This window comes from Rhynchophorus ferrugineus, unplaced genomic scaffold (genome assembly GCF_030347505.1).
Source record: "Rhynchophorus ferrugineus isolate W39M unplaced genomic scaffold, kcgeb_rfMv2 rfM9, whole genome shotgun sequence".
NCBI lineage: Eukaryota > Metazoa > Arthropoda > Insecta > Coleoptera > Curculionidae > Rhynchophorus > Rhynchophorus ferrugineus.
In genome coordinates this window covers 29,450,669-29,467,185 of record NW_027472588.1, presented here as the reverse complement: position 1 = coordinate 29,467,185, position 16,517 = coordinate 29,450,669, and the positions used below count along the sequence as shown (strand labels likewise).

Below are 16,517 nucleotides of genomic sequence, written 5' to 3'. Positions count from 1 at the left end.
TTAGAATAGTTATTAATAATAGAAACGTTAATGGATAAAAGGTTATCATCCTATTTCAAGAACAAAAAGCTATAAAATTGATCGGAGTTATTGAATATATATTGGATTTTTTCTTTACATTTTTTATTAACTAGACGGATAATATATCATCTCTAGGAATATTACTCGAATACTTACTTGAATTGATGATTCACTCAATGAGGAATAGCTGGATGATCTACTGCCAAGTGGTTCCGGACTCAGGCTGCCATAAGATGTGGTTGAACTAAGAGACACTGTATCAGCTCTACTCCTATATGGAGAAAGCTGCACATGTTTCATCATCTGAAACAATAAAAGGCGAAATTAATATAGTATTATTATTACATTCATATATTACTATAAAACTACTTTCTAAATAAAAAACTAAGTTTTTTTTATTTATAGATTTTATCAAATTGTGTTCCGTATAATCCACCTCATAATTCATTTACGGTTCTATCAGTTATTATAGTTGTTAAATAGCTTTTACATTTACAAATTGGCTACATTTGCTTAATAAGTACATAAACTCGACAATTATATATTATAGACTATTGTAACATATTATGCAGAGCTGGAATCTATACGCAACAGTTGTTAAAATAACTACTGTTAAGAAAATATACAGGAACTTGTGTAATATTCCCGCTATAGGACGTTATATTGTTATTTGCAATGAGAATTAAGTCATTACTTCCAAAGCTTCAGAGACCTTTTTTAACTTTTTGGTCAATCTTCAAGTTAATGTCTCAACACATTAAAAAATAATATAAAATAACAATTAATGTATTTATATATTGGATATATTTATATTAATGATAAAAATAAATATAATAATGATAAATAAATAATATGATAATAATATGACTTATAGAAATTATGAAAAAATTTTTTTTGATCCATTATTTTGAAAATAACTAGTAATGTCAGTCTTAGTACAATAACTCACAAACATAGGAGTGAGTATCATGATACCTTTTTTTCTTGTTCCAGAATGACCATCTACCACCAAATGATCTTTTGCTGATGTCGCTTTAGGTTCGGGATAGAAGAGTGTTTTGCGGGCAACAGAGGTTTGTGGATGGGTAGGGATTTAATCAAGGTGGTTGTCGTGTTCTAAGGCGCCTATGGAGAATCTTACACTGAGTATGTTCGCGAATGGGATACCTGATTCGAGGTTAATGTTGACGTTCCTCATAAACCATGGGGCATTGAGTAACGCGCGGGCGGACATTTGGAACATTTGAAGTAGTGCAAACTGTCAGAGCCTCAGAGACGTATCTGTACCACACCTGTGCTCCGAAGAGGCAGACTGGACGGACTAGCATTTTATACAGAGTAGCCTCTTGGGGGTTTGGGAGAAGGAGGAATTAATTCTTTGCCCGTTCTTTGCCAAGAAGCCATTGCCTTTGCAGATAGCATGCTGGATTTGGGCTGACTATTGGAACATGTGGTCGAACTGGAGAGCGAGGTATGATACCTTCTGCAGCCAGCGGATAGGAACTTTATCGATTTGGAGGCGGTAGGCTCGGAACTACTTCTTGCGATGGAACAGAATAGCCTTTTAATTATAGCCTCAGAGTTTTCCTCGGGTTAATCTGCAACAGCCAGAATTTGTATCACGCAATCGCCTGGTTCAGTTGGACTTGAAGTCTGTCGCGAATAGAGTCGGGATTGTAGCCGGTTGTAAAGAAGGCTGTATCATCTGCATTAAATGCTGTGTGGGAATGTTTGTGGAGTGGGCAATCAGCCACGTACAGTTTGAAAAGGACACGGAGCACCTTGCGGAACTCCCACGGAGATTTGTTTTCGAGAGGAGGCTGCATCACGAATCCTCACTTGAAAGTGACACAAAAATAGTATCACTCTTAGCATAATAATTCGCAAACTTATGTGTAGAATATCATAATATTTTAACAGCTTTCTTTTGAAGGTTAATACTAAATGAAAAAGCGGTGAATTCAATAATACTAGTGCCGTCTATGTATTAGGTCTAGGACTTTTCAGCCAATGTGTTAACATAATCGTTGAAAACATGTTTTGCATTTGGCACAAATATTTTAAGTTTTCTTAGCATCTTGTTCTTGGCAACGATGTTCTTGGTTTATCTCTGTTCAACATACAGCAACCGAAGTTATCAAATCTGACAGAGGAATTTTAAAAGAACTTCGAAAGAATCTGAAGTAGGTTTACTTGCCCTGCCTTCCAATTTTCTCTTTCCAGAAAAAAAGACAAACCCATGGTCTAAAATATTGCAGACAGATAGCCTCATATTTATTCGCCTGATTGTAGATAATTGAAGCATTCACTAGGAATATATCTAAAACTTGAATCCAAATCATTGCCAGTACCATCTTCACTGTTTAGCCTTTTATAAATTATTCGATCTCATAACCAAAGTATTTGACGATCAATTTATCAATAGCTAAATTGGATCTAAATATCGCAAACTTTCGAAATGATTTAATAACTTTATCTATAAATAAATAAATAAATATATATATATATATATATATATATATATATATATATATATATATATATATATATATATCAGCTTTATAATTCTTGAGAGAGTTGTGTCGAGTACAGGATCGATATGTAATTCAGAAAATAATGCTATATATCCAGCCTGGTTACCGGCGTGACTGGGATCATTTTCCTTGTAGGATTTTGCACTCTTGCCAACAAACAATCACAAAAGTTAAACAATTACAAACATAAATTTACTACCATGCCCCAGCAGGATTCGAACCCGCGACTATCGCAACAGTAGGAGGACTGTCCTGTCGCCTTTATCACTGCACCAACCAAGCCGGTTAATGCTATTCTTGAGTCAACAAAAGTGACGAATTTTTAATAAATGCATTAAAATGGTGCAAATACTTTTCACACACTGTTATAAAGCAATATAAAAAAAGGTAAATATTTATTGTCACTTAAAAATTATAATGCTCTATGAAAGTTAGTCGTTTTTAAGTTTTAGTTTATTGTAATTTTACGTTATTAGTTTTTGATTATGTTCTATATTTTATCGGATAAACCGATATAAGCTTGACTGATTATTTTATAGACCAAGAGAACCAGTTTCTTTTTTAAATATAGCGCTGTTGTAAAACCGCAGTTCACATTGTTGAGAAACCGCAAGGATTCCATTACAGATGTGAGAGAAGAAATCGATACGTATGGCTCTATTACCGACAGAAAGCTTTCTTTCACTTGAACGACCTTCCGAACTATTTTTACGCCGAGATTTACTATAGTGAATGTCTTAAAAGAGCATAAAATAAATTATTACCGTTTACTAAAATTATTTTCATGTTTCCAATTTGGTTCCAAATGGCGAAGTGCCGTTATAATAATAGTTATAATACTATATATTTTAAACATCCGTCTTGAGAATATTTTATATTTCATATTTTAAATACATACTGCATAGTACTTTGTAATTTGTTTATTAATTAAAGTAAAGCCTTATATTTTGTTTAGCTCTAGCTTTTATTTAGTTTTGCTTCGTTATAAAAATAAATTGATAATTATATTCCTGCAGCCAAACCTTTATATAAATTATTTCTTAGATATTTAAATATTTTATTTGAAGAATGTATTTAATAAATGTTGCTGCGTTCATATAAAATATGTAGCAAACGTTGTAAAACGTGCCACACGAGACGAGACCGGATCACTTTTCGTCGACTTATTCCAAGGCCGTTTAATGCCTTCTTACGGCATTGAATGCAAAAAAGTTTCAGCCAATGCTCCCTTGAAATATTCGTCATCATGTTCGTAAAGCAAAGTTCAACAACGCTCCACTGGTTTAGAACCGATTTTTCAGCCAAAATACCGTCTTGTTTAATTAGTATTCTCATTTTTCAAGTCCAATAAAACCCAAGCGTTGTCGGTTATATATTCAGGGTGTATTTCGTCAATTTAAATATAGCTAACAATAGTTTATTCTACTTGAAGACAACAAAATGATTGTATTTAAAACCAAAGCAGACGAAACAAAATAATATTACTCTGACGCTGCGTCTCATGCGTTTGCTTCCTCGGTTATTTTGTTATCTCGTTAAGAGTTAAATGCATAGCATAATCGACCATCTTGGTTGATAAAACCGAAGAAATCCCGATATGGCAAACTATATTTGCAGATGCAATCTACGCGTTTACATTTTCGATTTCCACGGTATCAGCAATTTTAACCGGCTAAATTATTTACGAAGTTGCAGTCTAATACAATAAACACAAAAGTTGTATATTACACAGCCCATATTGGATGAAGAGTCATTAAACTGATGCAATAACAATGCGAATCCTTTTGTTACTGTAATATATCATGTAAGAAATAAGCAATTGTGCTTTCATTTTTGATTATTTTATTTTACTGTCGTTGAATAGTCAGATAATCGTAACGATTTTATATATAGTTGGTGAGTTTGGAGCAATCAATGAATCCAGATTACTAATTAATGTTTAATAACTATATTAGCGATTAGGCAATAAAAACGAATGACAATGGAAGTTATACCAGAATAAATATTAATTTCAAGGAGTCCCAACGGAGGAAAGGGATTTTTTTAATAATTAATATATTTTCTTTTATTCTAGCATCAATCCCACATGGTCTGGTAAAATTGTATTTTTATTTAAGCTTCAGAAGAATATATTTTTTTCTTAGATTCTTGGACTTATATTAGATTCATTTGATATAATAAATATATGAAAGTGAATAGCGATTAATGGTACCTGTAGTTATATTTTGAAGCCTCTTTTCTATCAAGTTTGTCAGGGTTTGTCTCTATTGGACCAATTTAATTACAGGGTATTCATGAAGACACTCGATCTTATGCAACAGTAGGGGGTTCATATATCGCCTTGGTTAGCTTTAATTTTAGAGAAATATGAGGTGCTTACATGTATTTTAATCAGCGATATCTATTCGTGAAAATGGGAAGTATCTATATTTACTAACTGTTAAATTCAATGATTTTAATATTTCAAATTCATTGATATTGATTTCTCTAACAGCTTCCATATTTAGCACTATTGTATTATTCTTATGTGCAGACGCTCATCATGGAAGGCTCAAAATTACATTTTCGATACTCTTTATTTTCTTTGTTAATTTGAAGAAATCTGCTACTGAAGCTCAACAAACATATTTAGAAACTTATGGTGATGCCTTTCCGTCATATCCCAATTATCGGTTTTGGTTTCAATAACTTAAAAATGCTAATTTTGATATCAGTGATAATAAAGTTCGAAAACAATGAATTGCAAGACTTAATTCGAGAAAAATCAGCTCAAACTTTAAAAGAACTGTCAGTCTACTTAATGGTTTATTAATTAACTATTTATAGACGTTTACATGTGATGGGGAATAACTAAAAGGAAGGAAAATGGTTATTACACGGATACTATATTGAACCCATTTAATATCGCTGTTTTATTGCTTCTTAGACAAAAAGAAGGGTTTTCTGTGATGTGTAGTACATAGTACATGTTGCAGTACATATGGTAGCTGTTCACCAGCTGTTAAAGCCAAGCACATAGGGCTTCTAATTATAACATCTGCATACGAATTCAAAATGCTGAAGAAGTGCGAATATGAATCAGTGGTTGGATCGTTTGTCAAAGCAACAAAAAAGTCATAAAAATGATGAATACAATTAATATAATGAAATATGTAATAAAAACTTTTTCGTTTATCACTCGCCTAACTACTGTATATTTTGGTCTACTATAAATTTACTATAGTATGTAGTATAGTATGTATGTATGTATATTATGTATTTACACATACAACATACAAAAAAAAACAAAATACTAATTCAATTTTCATTTTATTTGTAATTCGATTAATTTTTACACGCTTCCGAGAAATAATTATCCTTCACGAGTCCATTGGTTCCACTTACAGATAATTCGTTACGTACCTCCTTGATTACTAGCCTTTTATATCGTTTAACTGGCCCATAAAGTTTATTTTAGATACCGAGCCTGATACGATCCTCTAATTTCATCCGCAATTGACCTGTGTTAATAGAAAACGACAAATAAATTAGATTATTTCTTTTAGGTCGACCTCGTCCGTCAATTTAATAGTTAATGTTTAGTTTACTTACAAGGGTTTGATGTTTGAGGGATGGAACACCACTTATTTTGTCAGATAAACAGTTTATTTTAAATGGTAGGTTTTGGACTGTTTAGTGTTAAAATTCTTTTATTTTTCTCTCAATTCTAATGTAATTGTAATTTATACAAGTCTAGTATTTATTCTTCTTAGAAACTTTATATAATAATGTTTTACACTTTTTTACACTAAAGGTTTTAGTATACCTATTTATTATAAGTAGTTATTCTCTATCTAGTAATTTTTTCTTAATAGTGCTCTTTAATTTAAGTTCTAAGGTTTCAGTTCAAACTTAATTAGTATTGGATGGATGTATTTCAACTTGACGCTCCACAGTTCAGTGTTTCTATATTCACGGAATTATACTTCATGTTTTTCACGAGCCATCTAATTTCTTCAGTGACTTCAGGTACCTTAAAATCTTTGTGGATCTCTTCGTTTCTAATATAACATGGAGCTTTGACAAAGCTTGGAATAACTTGCGATGTAACTTGTGTGTAACAGTTCCTATAGTAACCTCGCTATAGTATGTGCCATATCCACAACAAGGCTTTATGGTTGTAAATATTCCACTTCGATGCCGACTTGGATGGGCCTCCTGGATTGATCCATCACTTTTTGTGCTTAGTATTGTGACAGGAGTTATTTCTTTCGATGTTTACCAAAAATTCAATATTTCGTATTTTTGCCAAAATATATCACTCATCAAAATGCATGCAAACTCCTAATAATTAGATGATGAAATTAATAGAGATTTCTTTTGTTCAACGAATAGTGGTAACGCATTAAACAAATGTGGCTTTGTTTTAAAGTAACTGGAAACTTGCATTTAAATACAAGGAAGTACAATGACTAATTACAATTTGTAGGTTGTAACAAGCATTTGAATTTTACATCTACTATTTGTATTTACTAAAACCATAGTTAATGACTAGTAACGCCGTCTATTAAAATCCTATACGATTAAGTAATACATATTTAAAAAAACCTTTACTACATAGTTTATGTATTCATAGCTCTTTATTTGCTTTAAATAAACAAAATTACTTGAATATTAACAAGATAGTTCTAAAATTCATAATTCATGATTGCATTTTTCTCCAAATAAATTCTCTTATTAGCAATTGCTCTCAAGCTCCATTTTAAAAATATATTTTACGAAATAACCAAAGTGTGGGCTGCAAACGTTGACCAGATGTTTGATTGTTTTTACTTCGACATCGAAATACGAGCTACGTTCGAACCCGAGTTTTCTTTCACTTATGGAACGTAAATATACAGAAGTAAAATAAGAGGGAAAGGCAACAAACTATTTTTATTAGCCGCCATAGGTATATATGAATAATATATTTTAACCAATGTGGAGATGAATTTTCATCAGTGTTATGCGGTTGTAAATGCGGTATTTATTTAACCCGTGGGCTTTCCGTAGGTTTAATTATTCGTATTCCTGTCTCTTAGTTGGTGTTTATAATTACCGGTATTTTACTTAATCGGCCAATTTACAATAAATCTTAATATTTGGTGTTAACACGAATTACTGAATGTCACTTGATGAATTATTTATCTGTCTGTTGCAATTTTAATTTATCAACTTTTTAAAGAATGTTTATTATTTTACATTTTCATGTTAATCTTAAATTATATATATATATATATATATATATATATATATATATATATATATATATATATATATATAAATTTAACAACAACTTATATTAGAAATGTTTAGTACAAACTTAACTTAAAATTAATTTATTACTATTGTTCTGTTGTACTTCCATCAATACCCAAGACGTGTGCGAAATAAATACTATCACTGTCAATCTCACAAATTAAAATTAAATTAGACTACTTAAGTTAAGGTTAATAGTATCCTTTACACTGTGCAAGTTCGTGTAGTTTGGTTCCCTTTAATCTTCTGATTTCCTCCGTGTTGTTCAGTAGCTGTATTGCTTCCACGTTGTTGTAATTTAGTAACTTTCCAACTAAGCAGTACGGTTTTTATTTTGAGTAAGATCTGCTCAGTTTTTTGTTTATATTTTTAAATGACACATGTTTACATATTTTTCTTCCAGCTTAAGTTACATTTAAAACTGGAGGCTTAATAGTTTTAAAATGATAGGACGCAAGGTTTCATAATATCTACATAGTGATAAACCATTCCAACCACATAAATCAAACTTTAGTATTCGTGATCCTAACGATTTGGTATAATTACAGATACAAGTAGTTTAGATGAAGTTTTGATGTTATTAATCTGAGGGACCAGATGCGTCTTCCACAGCTTAAAAACTTGAACTAAAAGTTTAGCTGAATGAAGACTCAACTTCTACACAACAAGGGCTTGTACGTAGCTTAGCTAGGAGTCACTCAAATAGCTATTTCGAAGTATTTACTCCAAGTGTGTGAATGACTTCAAACTTGATCACACTTTTGATAAATTTGGTTTTTGGACAAGGAAGAAGACACACTTTGTTTAAGAGATCCAGAAGTGCCTCTGGAAGTCATTCTGCATGAGGTATCATAATTATAGGCCCAATTAGTTTCGATCAATTCAGAACGCCTTAATGGATAAACGTTAGACGACCTGGATGTCCCAGTATTAAGTCTGTTTAAGCATTAAGCTTACCGACTGCCTAGTAACCAACTTGGAGATCATTCCAGGATTCGAATTACATTTCTTATGGAATTCTGCACTCTTGTTTCATGAACATTCAGCAGGGTTTGGACCCGTGACTATTATAACAGTCGGAGGATCATTCTGTCGTTTTGATCACTGCGCCAACCAAGCCGGCTATCTATTTTTAATGAAATAAATGTACTGAATAAACTGTAGTAGATGACGAATGATATTTTATGAATTGTTAATTGTAGATTGGGCTTTTCTCGTATTTTTAAAATCCAGTTACTTAATTAAGAGTTACATCACCATTATTCTCCAAAAAAAAAGTACAGACTAGTTACATCAGCTGACCGCAGTGAACACTAATAACCCATTCAGAACGTAAAATTCGATAAGAGAATATACAATTGTAGTAAGAAACATAACGAAGACTAAATATACATAATATAATACATGTTAAGAATAACGATAAAGTGTCACATTTGTGTGTAATTTTAATTGCAAGAAATGTTTTAACCAACAACGTTTAATACTGTCCTTGATAAATTAGAAAAAAAGCTACTTTTTTGCTCTGTAATTATAGTTCACGCTTATTTTTCATTTTATTCAAATTACATTACATGTAAGTTTAATTATTTGAAGGTTATTTGACGAAATTTTGGTAGAAAAATTTGAATTATAATATCAAACATGAACCGCAGAATAAAATGACATGCAAAGTTGCATCTTTACATTATAGCTAATACTGTATTTATTGTTTGATTGCGGATCAGTTCGACAGGAAACAGGATACAGTTCATACCGACCTGTTAAACTCAGCTGTACTTTCATCATAATTAAAATGAACCAATTTATGGTGACAGGAAGCTTGAAAACTCTTTTTTTACTTGTTACTCTCGCTGTATATCCGGTTTTGGTTAAATTGAATTGTCGGAGTGTTTTATGGATGACTTCATTATGTCCATATACGTACTGTAATTTCTTTGGCTTAGTTAAAAAAATGTATCTATTAAAAAAATCACATATGTATGTGATAGTTTATCTAGGTTCATCTTTATTTTGTTCTAAGCCACCAGTTAAGATATTACTTAAGAAAAGCTAATAAATTTATTAGCTGATTGCATGTATTTTGATCAACGATATCTATTGCGAAGTATCTATGTACATAATGGTTATACAAATAACTTATCTGGTGAAATCGATGTTTTTAATATTTCTCTACATAAAATAGCAATATCTCATTTAGTATTTTTGAGTTATTCAGTGTATATAGTTACTAATCATGAGTCAGATCTTTACATGCAGTGGAAAGGATCTAAAACGATCTACTACGATAGTGAAAATGGATAAACGATTGGGTCGCTACCAAGAAAAATTTTTTTTGGCACTATATTGACAGACAGTTCTAGAAAATGAGGGAAATATTTTAATGAAGACATATTATAGTAATTTATGTATAAATGCTTTTTTAAAATATAAAAAAATCACAATAAAAGTACCAATAATATTGTGCGATTTAACGTGTCATATCGTAAGATTAGATATCTGTGAACAACATAACCTTCAAGTATTAGTCCTTTTACAGTATAATTAGAAGAAATCTGCTAAAGCTATGTAACTGTAATTAAATTTTAGGCAGTCGTTGAATAATTCGTCACAAATTATCTGATAAAACTAACTTATATGTTGAGTAAAATAAAAAGTGTGTACTTTCTAGAGTTTATTTTTATAACGTACAAATTTGATATGGCACTTAGGAAATTAAACAGTTATGGTTACATTATTGAATGATTACATTATGTGAATGCTATAAAATTCGACAAGCCTCAGGTCGCTACAGTAACAATAAAAATAATTTATAATAATTTTCAAACCACCAAATTTCAGTAAAATCAATCAAAACTGATATATTTATAGCCCCCGTTAAATGACCAGAATATATTATATGTAATATATTGTTCATGTAATATGTTTATTGGGGTTTTTTATAATAAGAAGAAAAACTAGTTAAGGACAATAATTTAACTATCGCTAGTTTACGTTCTTTCAAAATGATGATTGTTGTCGTTTTAAGACACAATTAACTTCGTTGGTATTTTCCGTTGTGATTCACTTCTATTCCGTTTTCAAGAAGTTACGAATACATAAATAATTGTTTAGATGATGATGATGACTGTTGCTTGTTCAGAGGACTGATTTCTTTTATTTTTATTTATTGTTCTCCTTTTTAAGACACATATAAAATATCTGCATTTTATTAGGTTTGTTTATTAGATGGTTTATTATTCAATATATGCTAAGGTTTTAATTTTTTTGTTGAAAATATGGCTTTTATTTTAATATATTGCCCATGTATAAATGTTGTTAAAAAACAGTTCATTTTTGATTATTTCACATGAAAAATATAGCATAAATTACAACAAGGTAGGCGGATATTGTTTTTTATTTGGGAATACGGATTGTTCTGATTCAAAATCGTTTTGAGACAGTTGAATCAGTCAAACCGATCATCATTTAACGATTCCACAAATTGCTCCTGTGTTTAGCATTGATTTTGATGCTGTAACTCTTGTTCAACTTCAATATATTTTTATGAACCATCCAATTGTTATATCTTTTCATGTCAAAATCTTCATTTTTAAAACTCCAACACTAATAGACACAAATAGTTTCAAGTAGAACAAGTTCTCCGAAAACGTTCACAAGAATATAATGACTATTGGTAGCAATTTGTCTCATAAATTAATAATGAAGTAACTTTTGACACTTTTTGAGAATTTTTTTTTATATTTTAATGTAGCATAAGCTCGAAAAAGGTCGAATGGTACTCTTGACTTATATATTATCAAATATCTAAGATATCAAGTAAAGAATAGCTGCCAGTCTGAACAATTTCTTACATATTTATTTACAGTTTTTACAATATAATTTTCTGGAGAGATCGAATCTTTAAGTTATTGTCAACGAAATTACAACTTAGATATATAGGCATCAAGAAAATTACAATTTTATGTTTATTTTATTTCGCTTTGTCTCAAATTAAATAATATCGTCATAAGTTATGGTAACATATATTATACGTTTCCTGTAGGATTACTAAATAATATTTCAGTGATGTTATAGTATAAAAAGTTTAAGGCCGATATACTATATAAAAATATTTTATAGTAGGTGGACTTATCGGCTGTAAATGGTTATCTAACGGTTGTAACACCCACAAGAGATAAACCCATGGTGTTTTAGACACGGGCATCATGCAGTACAATCGAAAAAAACATTGTATACTAGGGAATATACTATATATTCGGCGTTATGTTTATTTTGTGTCAAATATTATCGTTGAATTTATCACCCTGTCTATACTTTTGGGGATTAAACTTTGATGTAATTTCCTATATGGTAAACCACCCTCCAATATTGCGATCAAGCATAATCCGATATTACAGGGTGTGTGATAATCTTTATAATGTTACCGATAAAGGGAATGGTTTAATTTAGTTGAAAGTGTAATGTTCTTATACAATTAAAGGCGTGGTGCTCATAAATTGTGATTAATTATATTCAATAGAAGCAAAAAAAGAAAGTTTTTTAATCCTCTATACAAGTCAATTATATTGCAACCAAGCACCATTGGTGGAAAATTATCTATTTTTATATTAAAAAGTATGGTTTATATGTCATATTGTTTGCTTATTGTAACTATTTATTGTTATTACCCATCTTATTTACCAGATATCGCCTTTTCTCATATTTACTTGCTATTGGTGTTGGTTAAAATTAATTAATTTATCTTTATATTTCTTTAAATCTTTATATTGAGGTGATGACTAATTTTGAAAAATTATTAAATAATGTTTTACTATTTTTTAATATATACTATTTCTATATAAAATAGATAATACAATTTTCAGGGGAAAAACGCTTTTATTTATTTTAAGATTTAAACTTTCCGCAATATATGAGTATATAATAATAATTAAACAATTACGAACTCTAAAGTGTACAAGTGGTGTGTTTGAATTAATATTGTGACGATTGAACGATAAAAAACCCATAAATTGTTGAAGTTTGCACATAACAAAATGAAGCTGAACTCTATATATTTTTCAGAATATTGAAGAGGTATCAAAAACGATAAACGGCTTGGTTAGTGCAGTGGTCTCGATGACAGGACTTTCCTCATACGGTTGCGATAGTTGCATGTTCGAATCTTACTGGGACATTAATGTATTTTATGTTTCTGATTGTAATTGTAAATGTCTTTATAGGAAATGTGGAAATTCCGACAAGGAATAACCATCTCTAAGTTGTCGGTAGCTTAATGCTGAAGACCGTGGTTAGGAGCCCACGTTGAACAGTAGGTCCGTTGCTTTGATAAAATGGAAACCCTAAAATTTATTTAAAAATTAAAATATTTTTAAGAAAAAAATTGAACCGACTTCAAAATATAAATAAGGAACTCACTAAAAAGTAAAAAATAAGCAAACTTAGATTACACAAAAAAGTGTTTTAAAATAAAATATGTACATATTAATTGCTGTCATAATTAAATTAAAATAAACAAAAACGTACTTAACCTATCTACTACGCGTATTTTATATTCTACTATATATACACCATTTAGCGTTATACTGATTCTTTGAACTGATCAATTTGAATTCAGTGCCGAGCAACAACTTACATTTGTTTTGTTTGTAATTTAATTATTTACTATATATCACAAAATTATATTATTATTTTTGTATTGTTTAGGCTCGACACAGAACAACAAATTTGCTACCCTGTTAGGAATCGAATCCACGACCTCCGCTTGTGGGCTCAATGTAATAACCATTGCACTATAGAAACAGTTGCCTACAAGGTTTCTTTGACATATCATAGCAATAACATCATACACCAATATCTGATTATTTTAGACAAAAATATGCGAAAACATTGTACGTGCATTTGAAATTTGAGGTTTTCCGTCGATTTCTCCTCTTCCCACCAACAGATGGGACCACCTCGCAAGTGTACTCTCCAACAAAAAAAGAATTTTGAAAATCCGCCCATAATTGACGAAAAAATCAAACATACTTTAATATTATATAAAACTAATAAACTAATAAAATTAAGAACATCAGTGTTCAGAAACAGATGGTAGAAGGATATTAGAAGAGGAAAAGAAAATAACTATTTATTGAAAATACATAGTATTTTTTACCGATTTTTTTTGGGGTGTGGTGTATTTTGCAGTTCTAAGTATTATTGCAATAATAACTTAGAAATTTGATCTTAGAACAGCTCGGGTTGTGAAGATACTTAGCTAACAAACATCACAAATTCCACTTTCAGGTTACATAAATGTCCATCTATCTAGAGACATGTTTATGTTACTGTTATTTGAAAAAAAGGGGACAAATCAGTATCATCCAACTACCATATAAACAGTTTTATGAAATCACTATAAAAAAATTCTCTATGCTTTCATTGAAGATGCCAAAATGAAAAACACCATCAAGGACGAGCAATTTAGTTTTTGATATTAGCAACCGAAGTAAACAGCATTTTGCATTACAATAATCTCATGACAGCAGTATTTTTGAACCTGACTAGGGTCTTTGGCAAAGTCTGGCGTCATGGTTTAACATTCAAACGTAATTTGTATATTACATTGCAAGTCTAAATAACGAGACAAATTTGCTAATTAATTATTCGGTAATGAATCTTGTTATTAATAAAGGCATTAAATGAAGGCTCCATGGAGAATTTTTATGTCTTGTAGGGTATTTTGCTTATTGTTAGAGACAAATCTACTGCGAATATTTGTGTACCATTCTTCAGTGTTAAGATAGTTCTTAAAATCAAACTGTTTGTTAATATAGACCGTCATGTTGACTATTCTTTGTTGTTTTAGAATATGGGCTCACATAATTCATTGAACACTTGATGGCTGTCATGTCCAACGTTAATTTATTATGTTACAAAATATATTTCCACTTAACACTGATTATTTCCACCCTGAAATGTTGACAGTGCGGGGTTGGTAAAACGATCCTCGATGTGAAGGAGTGCCCAACAGTGCGAACGATGAACTTTCGACGCCCTTGCAGATGGGTGGGGCACCCCAGATGGTCATTTACCTTGGCTGTATTAATGAGATTTCGGTGGTGGTCTTAAAGCCGTACCGTTGCAATGCGGTGAAAGTGCCCGGCTTGTAATTTAGGTCGTAATCACAGACGTAGTAATGCGTTCATAACGTAATTCAATTAACGTTGTAGACAAATCTAAAAAGATAACAGCGTGTAGTAGATTTTTTGCGATGCTAAATTGTTTTAAATTGCAGTACGGTTATGTAAATATATATATTTTTAAACTTAAATCTTACATTAAATATGCTTAGTATAATCTTAATTTATAATTTTTTTTGTTATATTTATCTCCTTTTTATTAACTAGGTTTTATACTGATTGAATCTACTGCTTAACTTGGACTCCGATCCACATTGTTTGGCATTAAACTAAAATTTTGGCGAGCGACTAACTAGAAATCTTAGGTCTTACCCAGTCTGGTTACTTCCATGATTGGTACCCTTGTCGACTTTTGCACTCATGCTTTTTGGATAATTACAATTTTAAACAATCACAAGTATATATTTACGACCATGTCCCAGCAGGATCAAACCCTCTACTATCGCAATAATAGATGGACCGTCATGTTGCCTGGACCACTGCATCAACTAAGCCAGTTAAAATAAATTTATTACTATTATTCTGTTGTACTTGGACGTATGTATTTCCCAAATTTAAATTAAAAACTATTACACTTAAGCTAAATTTAAGATTAAACACTTATACACTATATAAATTTGGTTGTGGTTTGATTTGCTCTGATCCGAGCTGTTTTCCTGCATGTTGTTCGGTAGCTGCATTGCATCTATTTAAGTATCGTTCTATGTGATTTAATAAATTTATTTCATATTTTAATGCGAAATCTTGGATAGCTTCGTAAATTCATTTGATTTTGAGGTCATCTTGTAGTTCTTTGTTGGTTACGTAGCGATAAGCATTTGTAATTAATCGAACAACTTTATTTTGATATTATCGAATTACTAGTTAGTTTGATATTTGAGTGCAACCCCATATTAGAACTCCATAAGTCCAAGCAGGCTTTATTGATCTTTGATCTTGTGTTTGATATGTTCCGCTTTTTGTCTAAGGTGAAGTTAGTTATGTAAACAAGAAGACGACAATATTTTGAACACGCTTGTGACTCTAAAGGGGTTATACATGTTTTCTGATTTTTAAAATCCTTTTTTGGTGGGTTATGCGATCTTTAGATTTATAATCAAGGACGTCCATGTACGTTCAAGACCCAAATTAATCATGAATCAATAGATCTAAATAGACTGTAGTTTATTTTAAGCGAGAGAAGTGAGTCAATTTTATTAAATTTCGTTTAATTTTCGTTTAAATTGACATTTAGAGTCATCTGTCATGTGATTAGAATAGCCACGTGATATTGTTTTACTGCTTTTACACTGCTTTGTTAGTAGGTAGCAGAAATACGATATTTTCTATCGGAATAACTTGTCACTGTATAACAAAATTCCTTCATTATCTTAAAAATGTATAAGATCATAAACTTATATTAGGTTATTATTATAAACGCATTGAAAATTATAATAAAAGTAATATTTTAAAATTGTTTAATTATTAAGAACTTTAATATTATAAATCTTTACTTATGCCTTAA

The 16,517-nt window shown here is 30.7% G+C and overlaps 1 protein-coding gene across 2 annotated transcripts in view; it reads right to left on the bottom strand.

The window, feature by feature from the left end:
* The window catches only part of rau (RA domain-containing protein rau), a 105,627-nt gene that overhangs the window by 29,413 nt on the left and 59,697 nt on the right, over positions 1-16,517 (bottom strand). For both annotated transcript variants that reach the window (XM_076414271.1, XM_076414272.1), the window contains one exon: positions 178-324. In XM_076414271.1, the coding sequence (XP_076270386.1) occupies positions 178-324 (147 nt within the window). The remainder of the gene's footprint in view (positions 1-177; positions 325-16,517) is intronic.